Below are 13,371 nucleotides of genomic sequence, written 5' to 3' on the forward strand. Positions count from 1 at the left end.
GGTTCAGAGTAAGGGCCTACAACGCTGTGGGAGTGAGCGAACCCAGCCAAGAGTCACAGTTGGTTAGGATGGAGCATGAAGGTGAGATGTGGGATTGATTTATAACTAGTTCCATATTCTATACCGACAAGAATTTTCACTCCCGGGATCATAAGGATATAGTCTACAGTAGCGGTCAGCAACCTTTTTGAAATGAAGTGCCATGTTTTTATTTTCTAGATAGTCAGTGTGCCATGTCAACACACATTTTAATGACACCCCGACTCCCCGACTCCCTCCCCAGTCAAAATTCGGAATTTTGATGAATGTAGAATTATGTGCAGGATGTAATTTGCTGCAAATTACGATTAAAACAATATTTGATTCTAAAATATAAATCCTCTCTCTCACTTCTGTCAGTGTGCCAGTGATTACCCTCCCCTGTGCCAATGTCGGCACCCGTGCCTAAGGTTGCCTACCCCTGACTCTACAGTATTATGTATTCTCTCTAATATCAGCGATGTCCACATTTGCTTTCAGAGAAGCCCCAAGGAGAGGAGTCCTTTCAAACATATAAAGATGTCATGGTTGATTCTACCCACAAAGTCACAGACCACTACAATAAACTGGAGAAACTAGGAGTGTGAGTGTTCTCTATGATAACATGATACTATCACAAGCCAATTTCTTGTTAACAAACCAATTTCTTCCAGGAAGCATGAAATGGCTCATTCCAGAGTACCAAACTTAGCACATGCATGAGGTTCATTTCTGAGGAAAGAATGTGCTTGTTTTTGTCTGATGGGTCATTACAAAGATGGAAACTCTTAGTTTACCATAAAAGGTCAAAAGATGCAGAAACGGTTACTTCCACTGAGATTTGTTTCGAGAGTGTTAAGTGACTACAGTTTACTGTCTGTCTTAATGTTTAATAAGTGTTTATTTTTAATAAGATTTGCAATTACAATGTAGACATTTAGCAGATGCAGAGTGACTTGCAAAGTGCAAGATCTAAGTAAGTGGTATAAAACCTTGTCAACCTACTTGGTATGTGGCCAAGAAAATAGAGTGCAAAGAAAGAAAAGATTATACCAGTATAAACATCAAAGCTAGTATCTGTTTAAACAACAGGGTATCTAAATAATAAGTGACATCTACATAATATAAATAGCTATCTATCAAAATAGGAAAACAAAAAAAGTGATGAAAGGGGAATCAGGACTGCTAGGGGGTGAGGTAGTCTGAGTCCCACAGCTGGGAAGCCAGGAGGAATCTTTTAGAAGCCAGGAGAAAAGAAGAGTCTCGGGACACGTGTTGGCCAAGGTTTCATATGGAAGTGTAGGGGTGGATCTGTCCTGGAGGTGGGCGGTGCCATGCCCATGTTGCCTTGTAGGTCAGGTAGCAATCGCAAGCCAGTGAAGAGAATGAAGGGAGATGTGGAAGATTTTAGGAGGTTGAAGACCAGCATTGTAGATCTTTTTGCACTACTATAGGGTAGTTCTGTGCTACAGCCTTCCCTACATTGATATGGAGGACACTCCATGGACAGGATGTTGTCTTTCAGAGTTATATGCAGGATGCGTTTGCCAGTGTGCTTCTGAGCCATACAGCACATATCGTCACTGTCTGGCCAAAACCTCTTAACTCCATTTTTGAGGTTTTTGATTTTTTTTTTTTGGCATAAATCAGGGCTATTGAACACCCTTTACATCTGAGTTGGTTAAAATAATATAGAACCAATGGAAAGTAGTAAAAAGGTGCTTGGGACAAAACTCCACACTTTCTGCCAAACCAGCTAACTCCACCCGATTGGCCCTCTCTTTTTTTCATAAATATGTGCTATTGAACACCCTTTACGTCTGTGTTTTGTTAACATAATATTGAACCAATGAAAAGTAGTAAAAAGCACATGGAGATCCCTGATTTCATTAGTAATATATAATAATAATAATAATGCCCATGCCCTGTATAATGGTTGGATTGGTGGCATTATACAATACTGTACAATATCCACAATATACAATATACTGTACAGTACAATATCCATAGCTGTATGCCCATATATATGCCAATCTTTGAGCGGCGCTAACCGCTACTACGTCTGGCTTTGTGTGTAGGTCCTAGTATGTCCCTTCAGTCAAAACCTCCTAACTCCACTTGAGATACTTTACCCGAAAATGAACATTTGGAGTTAGGAGGTTTCGGCCCGACAGCAGAGATATGTACTTAGAGCTAGAGCCTGACTAACCTCCTTATTTGCATTCATTTCAATGTATGGATAACGTTATAACCTAAAGTTCCTAAACCTACATACATTTAATGTTGGTTGTAGCGTGCTGGTTTTAAATACAGTTCACAGTAATATGATGAATTTCCGAACATGTTAAGTCCAAGTCAGGGGGTGGGAGGGCCCCATGGGCGCAACATTGCCTCATTCTGGCCCTTTACTGTTGGAGAAGGTCACAAAGTGGATGTCAGAGGCAGGAAGGGGAGTAACCGAGAGGGGGAGAAGGCTCTAGCGAATACCAAGTCCAAGACATTACCGGTTCTATGAGTAGGAGGAGAAGGAGATAGGGGGGCGTTGAATGAGGGACAGAAGAGAAGTAATCCTCTCCTTCCGGGAGGGGGCTGATAAGTATCTGGCTCTTCAATGAAATCCCCAGGTGAGCCTGGTGGATGATAGAGACAAGGTGTGTAATTGTGACAGCATAAAATTCAAATGTGGAAAGTGAAAGATGAAAAAGATTAGGAAGATTTGGGAGATGTGTAACTAAATGTGTATTACCACCACCACCACAACCTTGGGAATGTGGCTGAGGTTGTAGTGTTCTGAAAGGGCAGCTGGGGTTTTCAAAGAATTGCAGTATAGAGGGAGGCATACGCTCAAAGGAATTACGCTCCATGGACTGCTGATTGTCAGTTCCAAAGTCCTCCTTCCACATGGATGTAGTGATCGGGTGATGTAAATGGATTTGACAAAATGTGTGATCTGGATCAGCAAAGATCTGGTAATAACACTTTCACAGTGTTTCAGTGTTTCCTCTTCCTGGTTAACCTTAAAATCTTCTTCTTTTCCTTAGGGGAAAGTTTGGCCAGGTGTTCAAGCTGACCCACAAAGTGACGGGTCATGTGTGTGCTGGAAAGTTCTACAAAGGCCGCCGTGCCAAGGAGAGGGAGGCAGCGCGTAAGGAAATAGAGCTGATGAACCACCTCCACCACAACAAACTGGTTCAGTGTCTGGCAGCATATGACCACAAAACTGAGATGGTCATGGTCATGGAGTTGTGAGTAGCAGCATAATAATAATGTAACAGCATGTCAAGCCTAATTCATACTTCATCACACAAAGTGTCCTCGACGAAAATAACAGATTTTCAAATGTCAAATTTGATGTGATTTGCCACATTTTTGAGCAGTGCCTCAACGCTTCAATGCTTGACTGTGTGACTGTGTGTAGGTATGTATGTCCGTATGCAGTGTGTGTAGTTATGTCTGTATGCAGTATGCAACAACTGCAATACCGCTGGGTGAGCAAGTGGTGCTGTTGAACAGCCTTGACATCAATAGAGAACACAGAAATTCATATAATATAGCTTAACGAAATGAACTGTTCAAAGGCACCGCTCTATGGGTGTGATGTTTAATTGAAAAATCTGTTCTTGGTGAGCAACGCCACCATGCAGAAAAGTATAAATTAGGCTTCCGTCATGAAGCATTGAAATATAGCATTTTACTGCAGTGCAGTAGGCCTACATAATTGTGGTTTCATACACTTCTTGTGCTTCTTGAATAGAATACATAGGTCATTCTGTCACTCTGTGTGCTATCTCTGTAGCATTGCAGGTGGGGAGCTGTTTGAGCGTATCGTGGACGATAACTTTGAGCACACAGAGCCTGCCAGTGTGCGTTACATGCAGCAGATCCTTGAAGGAATCGGGTACATGCATGAGAAGAACATTGTCCATCTGGACATCAAACCTGAGAACATTGTATGCGTTGACCACACTGGCACCTCCATTAAGATCATTGATTTCGGACTGGCCAACACACTGGGTGAGTAAAAGAAGTGATTTACTAGCATTAACTGTTTCTGCCAGGAGGGCGGAGGACCTTAATGTTTGCCTCTGTGTGTCTGCACTCTGCAGCTAACCTTGCAAACTACATGTTGGATCAGTGTATGTGTAATACATATACTAATGAAATCAGGGATCTCCATATATGAGCATAAAAGAGACACAGACAGATGGGTACAATGGGAACAAAGCCCACAACATTATGACTCAGACATATCGGTCGGATCGGGGTTCAACATAGAATCTCTAGTACAGTAAAAGAGCGAGAGACACAGAGACAGACAGTTTGACATAACTGTCAGTAATTATCACAGTATTATTAAATGGGAGATTTGCGCTCCACTGAGTGCAACTTCTTAGATTTAGGCTTGTATTGGTGAAATAGTTAAATTACCACCTTACTTACTTACCTACTACCCCTTCTGGGGCATAGGCCGTCAACAAGCGATCTCCAGGCATCTCTGTCTGTTCTCTCCAGTTGGTTTCAGGTCATCTTCATGGTCTTGGTGTCTGCCTCCAGGTCTCTGCGCCAGGTGTTTCTTGGGCGACTCCTTTTCCGTTTTCCCTGCGGGTTCCATGTTAGCACTTGTCTAATGATGGTACTTGGGGGCTTGCGCAAGGTGTGGCCTATCCAGCGCCATCTGCGCTTCTTTATTTCTTCTTCTGCGGGCACCTGGTTTGTTCTCTGCCAGAGTTCGTTGTTGCTGATGGTGTCTGGCCATCGGATGTGGAGGATCTTCCGCAGGCAGCTATTGATGAAGACCAAATTACCACCTACTAATTATGACATTGTTTGCAGACCCCAAAACTCCTCTAAAGGTGATGCATGGAACCCCAGAGTTCGTGGCCCCAGAAGTCATCAGCTATGATCCTGTGTGCTTGGCCACTGACATGTGGAGCATCGGAGTAATCTGCTACATATTGTGAGTAACATACCCCAGTTTGAATTAGAAGCATGGATGCTTTTTGAAGAAGGGTCCATTCAGCCTCAATCTCTGCGCGCACAATCTCTGGCAGGCGGAGCTGGTTGACCTTGGTAACAGCACTACTGGAAACCAATAACTATGATCTCTGTCTTATTGTCGTATTGATCTGGTCAAAGGTCAGTTTTCCCAAACATGTGCCTTGATCTGTCTACACTATTAGTGGTCAGTGAACTCTTGACTTTGTTTGCCACCTAGTGGAGCTCAAATATATATGATTCATCTCTCTCTCTCTCTCTCTCTCTCTCTCTTTCTGTGTGTGTGTGTGTGTGTGGTCCTCAGACTGAGTGGTGAGTCTCCATTCCAGGGTAACAGTGACATGGAGATTCTGGCCGCTGTGACGGCCGCCCAGTGGGAGTTCGATGAGGAGAGCTTTGAGGACATCACAGAGCAGGCCCAGAACTTCATCAGTTCCCTGCTCAGCAAGGACACCAGGTGGGGTGACATCACAGTTCATCCACAGGATGCATATGTGTTTGTTTTAATCCGGCTCTAAACTGATGACTGTGGTCTTCTGACTTCCCTCTTCTTAAGTCACCCAGACACAAATCTTGAGAAGCACAATGGTTGTCTTAGGTCTGGACAAAAACTCCCACTATAGGCAGAAACGGGACAGAGTATTATAGTATTTCTATTTTGCACACTAAATTCATCCTTTAAAGTGATCCCTGACTAATACGACAAATATGCCTTAATACATTATAATTGTCCTCTATAACTACAATGTAAAATTAAAAACACCTTAAAGCTATACTGTGTAAGTTGCTCAACTAGTGGTCAGTAGCGCTATTGCTTTTTCGGCCGTTTTTCGGCCGGAGTCGTCGCGGACCACCGCCGCGGACCACCGGAGCGGCGCCGCAAACCGATAGTAATCCGTGGAGGGGTAGAACGCATGGTAGAACGTAATTTTCTGGCCAAGATTTGTGGATTAAGAGGTTAAAATCCTTCACCATGGTAAACACTGTAGCCAAGCGGAGGCGCTTCCTGGAGACCAGAGCAGATAAGCTGTGATTGGCCGGTAGTGTACCATGTGTGCATGATCGGCGATGTGATTGGGCAACGTATACACAACGTATACAGATGGCGACCGAGTATTTCCCGGTGGATCTGTGCACAAGGGGCGGGGGCAACCCCGCCCACCGAAGATTTTGATTGGCTGAAGCGGAGCTAGGGAGCGCTCCATTGTAGTCGCTTGGACGGGGCGTTTATCGTGCGCTTGCCCAGGCCTTACGGCCTGGGCATAAATATAACGATTGCATTCACCACGGCTTCGTAACTCGCGCGGCCGGCCGCTCTTCGCCCCCTTCGCGCCGCTTGCAGTGTCGTGGACAATCGAGCGGCTCCGCCCCTTGTGCTCAGATCCACCGGGAAATACTCGCTCGCATACAGATGATGCAGATTACGTCATTTTGGCGCGAAATCCCGCCCCTGTCACTGCTAAGAAGAAAACATATAAAGAGAAGGCTTCAGAAGCTGAAAATAACGGAGTGGGTGTTCTAAAACTTTAGCGATTTAACAGTTAGGACAATTTTAAGATTTGTTTTATAAAAAAAGTTACATGGTACAACTTTAAATATTTTATTTCTTCTAGAAAAAATGGCTAATCTTTCACTCAATAGGGGAAATGCCTATCGCAAGTTGATGATGTCATAAATGTAATTTGTGATCTATCCCTATGGAATTTATGGAATGCATGTGCAAATAAAAACAAACGTAATACTTCCTATCTTTATGAGCATCAAATCAATATTTCAAATGTGATTGTGGTTTATTTTGCACATGCATGCCATAAATTAGACCACACATAACATTTATGACATCATCAACTTGCGACAGGCATTCCCCCTATTGACTGAAAGATTAGCTATTTCTAGAAGAAATAAAATATTTGAGATGTTTTTAATTTTACATTGTAGTTATAGAGGACAATTATAATGTATTAAGGCATATTTGTCGTATTAGCCAGGGATCACTTTAAGATTAAATCAGGTGTTAACCTACCACCTGGAGGTCATATTAGAATACCTGTAAAGGTACACTTGTTTGTCTCACCAAAATACTACTCAGCATTTGTCAGTGGTTCGACAATGTTTCTTTTCTGGTCAGCTTTTCTAGGATCTTTCTCTTCCTCCTTCTCGCCTCTGTCTTCCCTCCTTTTTTGTCTGTGCAGCCTTAAGTGTTTTGACCTCTGCTAAACTCACAGCTATCTGATGCATTTTACTAATTCTTGGCACTGGCTTTACAAACATTCACATATCCTGTCTAGTTTTAGTCTACACAGTTGTCCATAACACTGTCAAAGCAATAAAGTTACAATTTCTTGATCTAATCTCCCCCTCCAGAGACCCTTCCACTGTTTTTTTTTCTTCTTCTTTCTTGTACTTTTGTTCGTTATCCCAGGGATAGAGCGGGGTAGGAATCCACTATTCCACTATTGCATCAGCAAAATGTAGGTAGACAGCCCTAAATGTCTCCAAAAACAAAACAAGATTAATTTTAAACCTCTGTGTTCTGTTCCAGACGAAGGATGTCCTGGAAGGAAGCCCTGGCTCACCCCTGGATGGCGATGTTTAACTCAGTAGAGCCCGGCACGACCAAGAGCCTGTCCAAGGAGAAGATGAAGAGATTCCTCGCTAGGCAGAAGTGGAAGGTAGCCTGGATTTTTTTTTTTTTTTTTGCTATTTTACTATTTTATTTAGTGATATATTGGGAACTGACCAGTATGACCACAGCAGCCATCTGTTGTTGACTGCCTTTCACTAGGGCATCTAGACCAGTAGAAGTTGTTGCGGGAAGTGAAATCATATCTCATTCAATTTAACTTGTAATCTTTCAGCTATAAATTCTCACCATCGCACCACAAGCTTACTTCTTCAAATGTTATGGCATTAGCCACCCTTCCTTGTTGTGATCTTCTGGTGCCAAAGTAAATCTTTTATTTTTCTTCCTCATATAGAAAGCAGGCAAGGCCATGCTGGCCCTCAAGAGAATGGCTCTGCTCTCTAAAGGAGATGGCCATGGATCATCACCTACAAGCTCCGGGGAAGGTGAGAAACTCAATCCTTTCAGATTACCTCAGTGGCTCAAAACAAGAACTCTGGTACTTTTCTGTACATCTTCATGGGTTAAAGATCTTTCATAATACTCCTCCTGTCCCAGAATGCCCCTTGACACCAGAGACAGAGCAAGCACTCCAGTCTTTAGAGATCAAGATGCAGGGGGCTCCCCAGTTCTCCCAGAGGCTACAGGAGCAGACAGTGACACGGGGCTCCAGTGCTCGGCTCTCCTGTCACCTACAAGGTATACACAGTTAAACTTAATGTCAAATATCTCTTCTTGGGACACTGTAAAACATTGTCTCTACTTTGTCTCTTTTAAAAAATGGTTATTTGTTTGTATTTTCAAGTTATTATAACATTATCTTATTTAAACTGAATATCTGAATTAATCATGGATGTCTGAATTTTGTTTTGAATGTTTTTCAAATTAAAAAATACATTTAAAATGTCATAGTTTCAGCACTGAATGGGTTACAGTACCTTTGTGCTCCATTTCAACAATTATTTAACTCTGCCACCGACTCTGTCTTGACAGGCTACCCGGACCCAGAGGTGATCTGGCTGTGTGGAGAGCAGCCTGTGGTTGAATCAACTAGAGTGCAGATTGAGTATGAGGACGATGGACACTGTACCCTGGTCCTGGCCCAGGTGGACCCTGGTGATGCCAATATTTACACCTGCAAAGCCACCAATGACCAGGGGGAGGCGGTCTGCTCTGCCAAACTCATTGTGAAAGAGTAGAAATGTATCATAACTGTGAATGGATATAGCAGTACATAATGCAGACATGCATCATGCACTCTTAGACAATAGGGATTGTGGACAATATTATGTTTTTCTTATATTTTACTTTAATACAAAATGTGAACCGCTGCACTGAGCACTGTGATATACAGATGTATATTGTAGCTACATCAGATATTCAGCCATGAAATAGTTATGCATTTGTACTTTTTCCAAATGTATAGACATACAGTACATTTAGGAACTTACTGTAACACCTACACAATGGTTATTAGTGTATCCTACAATCTAGTGTCACTGTGCCATTTCTTTAGAAATAGAGCATAATCTGTGTATTATGTTGCAAGAACATTGTAAGGTAATAATGTACAATTATGTACAACTCACATAATCTGAAAGGATTTAAATTGTAGTATGAATAAACTATTCAGATAAGATTTTGCATGTTTAAAGACCCATCCACAAATGGAAACAAAAACAAACATGAATCTGGTAAAGAGAAGGAACTCAAACTGTTGTACATCATAGGAGCTCTGGTTTAGGGGATTTTCTCTGATAAATCCAAAGCTCCAAGCCTCCAAGTAAACGGTGGACTGACAATGCTGCCCATTTTAATATCAGTCCTGTGCTGCATAGACACCAGCATCTCACCCTTATCTTTGAGAGACAACAGGATTGGGAGCTAGGTGGTATCTAGTAGGTGCCAGCGATCATTTAGAAATGGAAGAAGTAAATTCCCTTGATAGTAGCAGTTAAAGTCCCAGTGTGTTCACAAAGACAGAATCCAAGAGAGCAGCAGATGGACCTGAATGCATGAATCCATCCTGTCCTACATCCCCTCATTTTTACCAAACACTACAAAACTAGCATACAATATTTCCTATAAATTAAGTCAAGCAGGTGTGCCCTTGTAACAACACAGCATAATTGTGTTACTTTACCATGTGTGATTGTGTGAGCCTTGTTGTCATCTGAAGCAGAAAACAGCCACCACGTAGGGTGCCACTGTTCCCTACTGTCAGTTAGCTATGGTTTAGGGAGTTTTCTCTGATAAATACTAGATGTCACAATAAATTATTATCCACATGAATTTTGTAAAAACAAAAAACAATGAAACAAAAACACAAATGTGCCAAAGTCATTGTGAAAGAACGTAAAAACGTATAACTGTGAATGGATATAGCAGTAGGCCTACATCAGTGATTGCGGGAATATGTTATGTTTAATAAAAACAAAAACACAAATGACAAACCTTTTGTGGGTTCAACAATCTGGGAACCCTTGGTAAAAAAAAGGGGGAAAAATGCATTGAAGGACTTACCTTCAGAGATTATTGTATAAAACATTTTCAGCTCAACGTGAAAAAGACTATGGAGCTGGTGGTTAAAAATGAACCCCATGAGAAGATATTTCAGCTTGGTACCTGCAGAATCTTAAAATATAACTTTCAAGAAATAAGAAAAACAGGAGACGAAAAAAGATTCCACCCTATGCGTGCAGACACCCCTTTCCATCTAGACTAAATAGTCTGGTTGCCTATAGCAACCACACTAATGAAGCTAAATCAGCAAAACCTGTTATCCAGAGAGAGGAAATGAAGAGGGGGTGTGAAGTGTCCAAATCAATAAAGGACTGGACTGGATTGACTTGACTTTGTAAAAGGCAGGGCAACAGATAAGGGACAACTTCAAATATGTATAGACTAGTCCATATCTAACAATTACAAAATAATTACCGGTATGTAGAAATGGCTGATGATGATGATGAAGAATCTTTTTTTATTTATTTATTTCTGAGTGTGTTCTGTGAGTTAATGGGGAGAAACTGTGTCAAAGAACACAATGTTGTAGCCATGACAGTACATAAGTGTGGATGTTGTTAGGCTACAAAATAAACATAGATACTTCACATCTTCAAACTGTCAGCACATATGATCTGCTAAAGATTTGAGCCGCTATGCATCCAGCACATCTAGAGTTCATGACTGATGTCTGATGATGTGTTTGCACCTGATGCCAATCATGCCATTGAGATTTGACAACACACTCCATATTTGGGCATACCGGTAGCTGCATTGGAAACTCCTTATATGGTGAAGGTCAGATGTCCAACTGCTAGTAGCCGGCCTGCCAGCCGGCCAACTGGCCAATCCTCCCCTATGCCAATTTTAATATACTAGAAGCTGGGCCGCGGCCCAGCGTCTAGTCGGCGACCTGGCCAACTCGGAACAATGTAAATAGGGAATGAATGCCCCGCCCTTTAATGCAAACCCCATTATACCTGTTTTCATAGGACCCGTTTTGACCATCTGTCTGCCTGTGTCCATTTATGCCCATATATGGAGATATCTGTATCTGTCTGTCTGTCTGTCGGCGTCCATTTTATGTCCATATATGGAGATCACTGCAGTTATAGTTCTGGGTCCATTTTATGCCCATATATGGAGATATCTGTCTATCTGCGTCCATTTTATGCCCATATATGGAGTATCTGTCTGTGCCTCCAACTGTGTTGCAGACACAGTGCCGGTTCCCCCTTTAATGCAAACCTCATTATACCTGTTGTCATAGGACCCGTTTTGAACATCTGTTTGCCTGTATCCATTTATGCCCATATATGGAGATATCTGTATCTGTCTGTCTGCGTCCATTTTATGCCCATATATGGAGATCTTTGACCATCTGTTTGCCTCTGTCCATTTATGTCCATATATGGAGATATCTGTATCTGTCTGTCTGCAATCCATTTTATGCCCATATATGGGGGCATTCATTTTATGCCCATATATGGAGAACGCGCGTGCCCGTGGGACGAACTGTCCATATATGGAGATATCTGTATCTGTCTGTCTGCAATCCATTTTATGCCCATATATGGAGAACGCACGTGCCCGTGGGACGAACGGTTCTCGAGATACGCGGATTACATACATACATACACAATCACAGAGATTTTTTGTTGACTCATGTGGCGTACGTGATGTCAGAGCCTTTTATGAAGTGATGTCACAATGAGTCAGAGCTTTCGCCGATTTCCTCCGGAACAGCCTGTTGTCAACAATCAACCCCGCATAAGGAGATTCCGAACGTTTCGCGCCGGTTCGGGAAAACCGCGTGTCGGGTCGTGTCGAGACCCGGCACTGCACTCCGTGCCGCGGCGGGGAACGCGCATGCCGAATCTGAAGCCGGTGGGACGAACGGTTCTCGAGATACACGGATTACAGACACACACACAGACAGACAGACAGACAGACAGACACGCAGAGACTTCTCGCATTTATAGATAGATATAGGATAGGATACAATCACCACAACAAACTAGACTATGGAAGTTCTTTTGCACATTATTTCAATATTGAAATCTGAAATATGAATATGAAATTCCTCAATGAATTAAATAAATGCCTCAATGAAATAAATAAATAACACAATGAAATAATAAAAAATACAACTAAATAAATAAATGTTTTTTTCAAAATAGTATTATGTTTTATATTTAATTGCGTTTTCTATTTATTTCTTTGTGTTTTTATATATATCATTGTGACTTTTCAATTCAACGTTTTTTTTATTTCATGATGCCACATTTAGCTATTTCATCAAGCCTTAATAGCCCAAAAATAAAATAAATGAATAATGCAATGAATTATATAAAAAACGCAATGAAATAAATAAAAAACACAATGATATAAATAGATCTTACAATTAAATAAATAAATGTATTTATTTATTGCATTGTGTTTTCATTTAAGGGTGCTTTTTATTTATTTAATTGTGACTTTCCATTTAAAATCTATTTAATTTCATGATGGAATTTTCATGGTCACTTTTATCTATTTCATATGGTAAAAATGCCCAAAAATAGATAATAAATACAGCAATGAAATAAATAAAAAACACAATGAAATAAATAAATAAAACACAATGATATAAATAAAAAATGCAATGTAATGTTATTGTGTTTTTTATTTAATTGTGCTTTTATTTATTTCATTGTGTTATTTATTTATTTCATTGTGTTATTTATTTATTTAATTGTGTTATTTATTTATTTCATGCTGTTTTGCACGCTATGCAATGATTTGCTTCGGTGTCTGTCAATCAACAGCAATGGCGCAGGGCAGGACCTCTTTTTAGTTTTGGGAATCTATGACCAAAACTCCTTACCTAGGGTTTGGAAGTCACTTTGGAAGTGACGTGGGCATGGGAAACTGATAAATGTCCCCTGATTAGGCCACGCGGGCGGCGTATCATGTTTTCCATATAGAGGCCCGCCCCTGAGTTTACACATCATGTGGAATCGCGTGCTCCTCCTTTAGTGGGCTTTGCTAGTTGCTCCAAGTAGCCCCCCTTGTTTGGTTTGGGAAGGGTGCCCAGTAAGCATTTTGAGGTGTATTAGTTGCCTAATAGTCGTGTTTTTATCTTCTACACCACGCGTTGAAAATCAGTGTTGTAAAGGTCTAGATTTGATATTTTTGACTAGTTGTTTAGTCGGCTATATTTACACGGGTTGCTACATATACCACTATTAGTC

The 13,371-nt window shown here is 41.3% G+C and overlaps 1 protein-coding gene across 1 annotated transcript in view; it reads left to right on the forward strand.

Moving 5' to 3' along the window:
• The window catches only part of mylk5 (myosin, light chain kinase 5), a 24,023-nt gene extending 12,746 nt beyond the window's left edge, over positions 1-11,277 (forward strand). Inside the window, exons 8-17 of the mRNA XM_080724833.1 lie at positions 1-81; positions 520-622; positions 3,060-3,263; positions 3,815-4,032; positions 4,852-4,975; positions 5,318-5,470; positions 7,556-7,685; positions 7,992-8,082; positions 8,195-8,335; positions 8,630-11,277. The exon at positions 1-81 is cut by the window's left edge and continues 231 nt beyond it. Coding sequence (XP_080580959.1) covers positions 1-81; positions 520-622; positions 3,060-3,263; positions 3,815-4,032; positions 4,852-4,975; positions 5,318-5,470; positions 7,556-7,685; positions 7,992-8,082; positions 8,195-8,335; positions 8,630-8,835 — 1,451 coding nt within the window. The 3' untranslated portion in view covers positions 8,836-11,277. The remainder of the gene's footprint in view (positions 82-519; positions 623-3,059; positions 3,264-3,814; positions 4,033-4,851; positions 4,976-5,317; positions 5,471-7,555; positions 7,686-7,991; positions 8,083-8,194; positions 8,336-8,629) is intronic.
• Positions 11,278-13,371: the final 2,094 nt, after the last annotated feature.

The sequence above is a fragment of the Nannobrachium achirus genome, assembly GCF_963921795.1.
Source record: "Nannobrachium achirus genome assembly, chromosome: 4".
Taxonomy (NCBI): Eukaryota; Metazoa; Chordata; class Actinopteri; order Myctophiformes; family Myctophidae; genus Nannobrachium; species Nannobrachium achirus.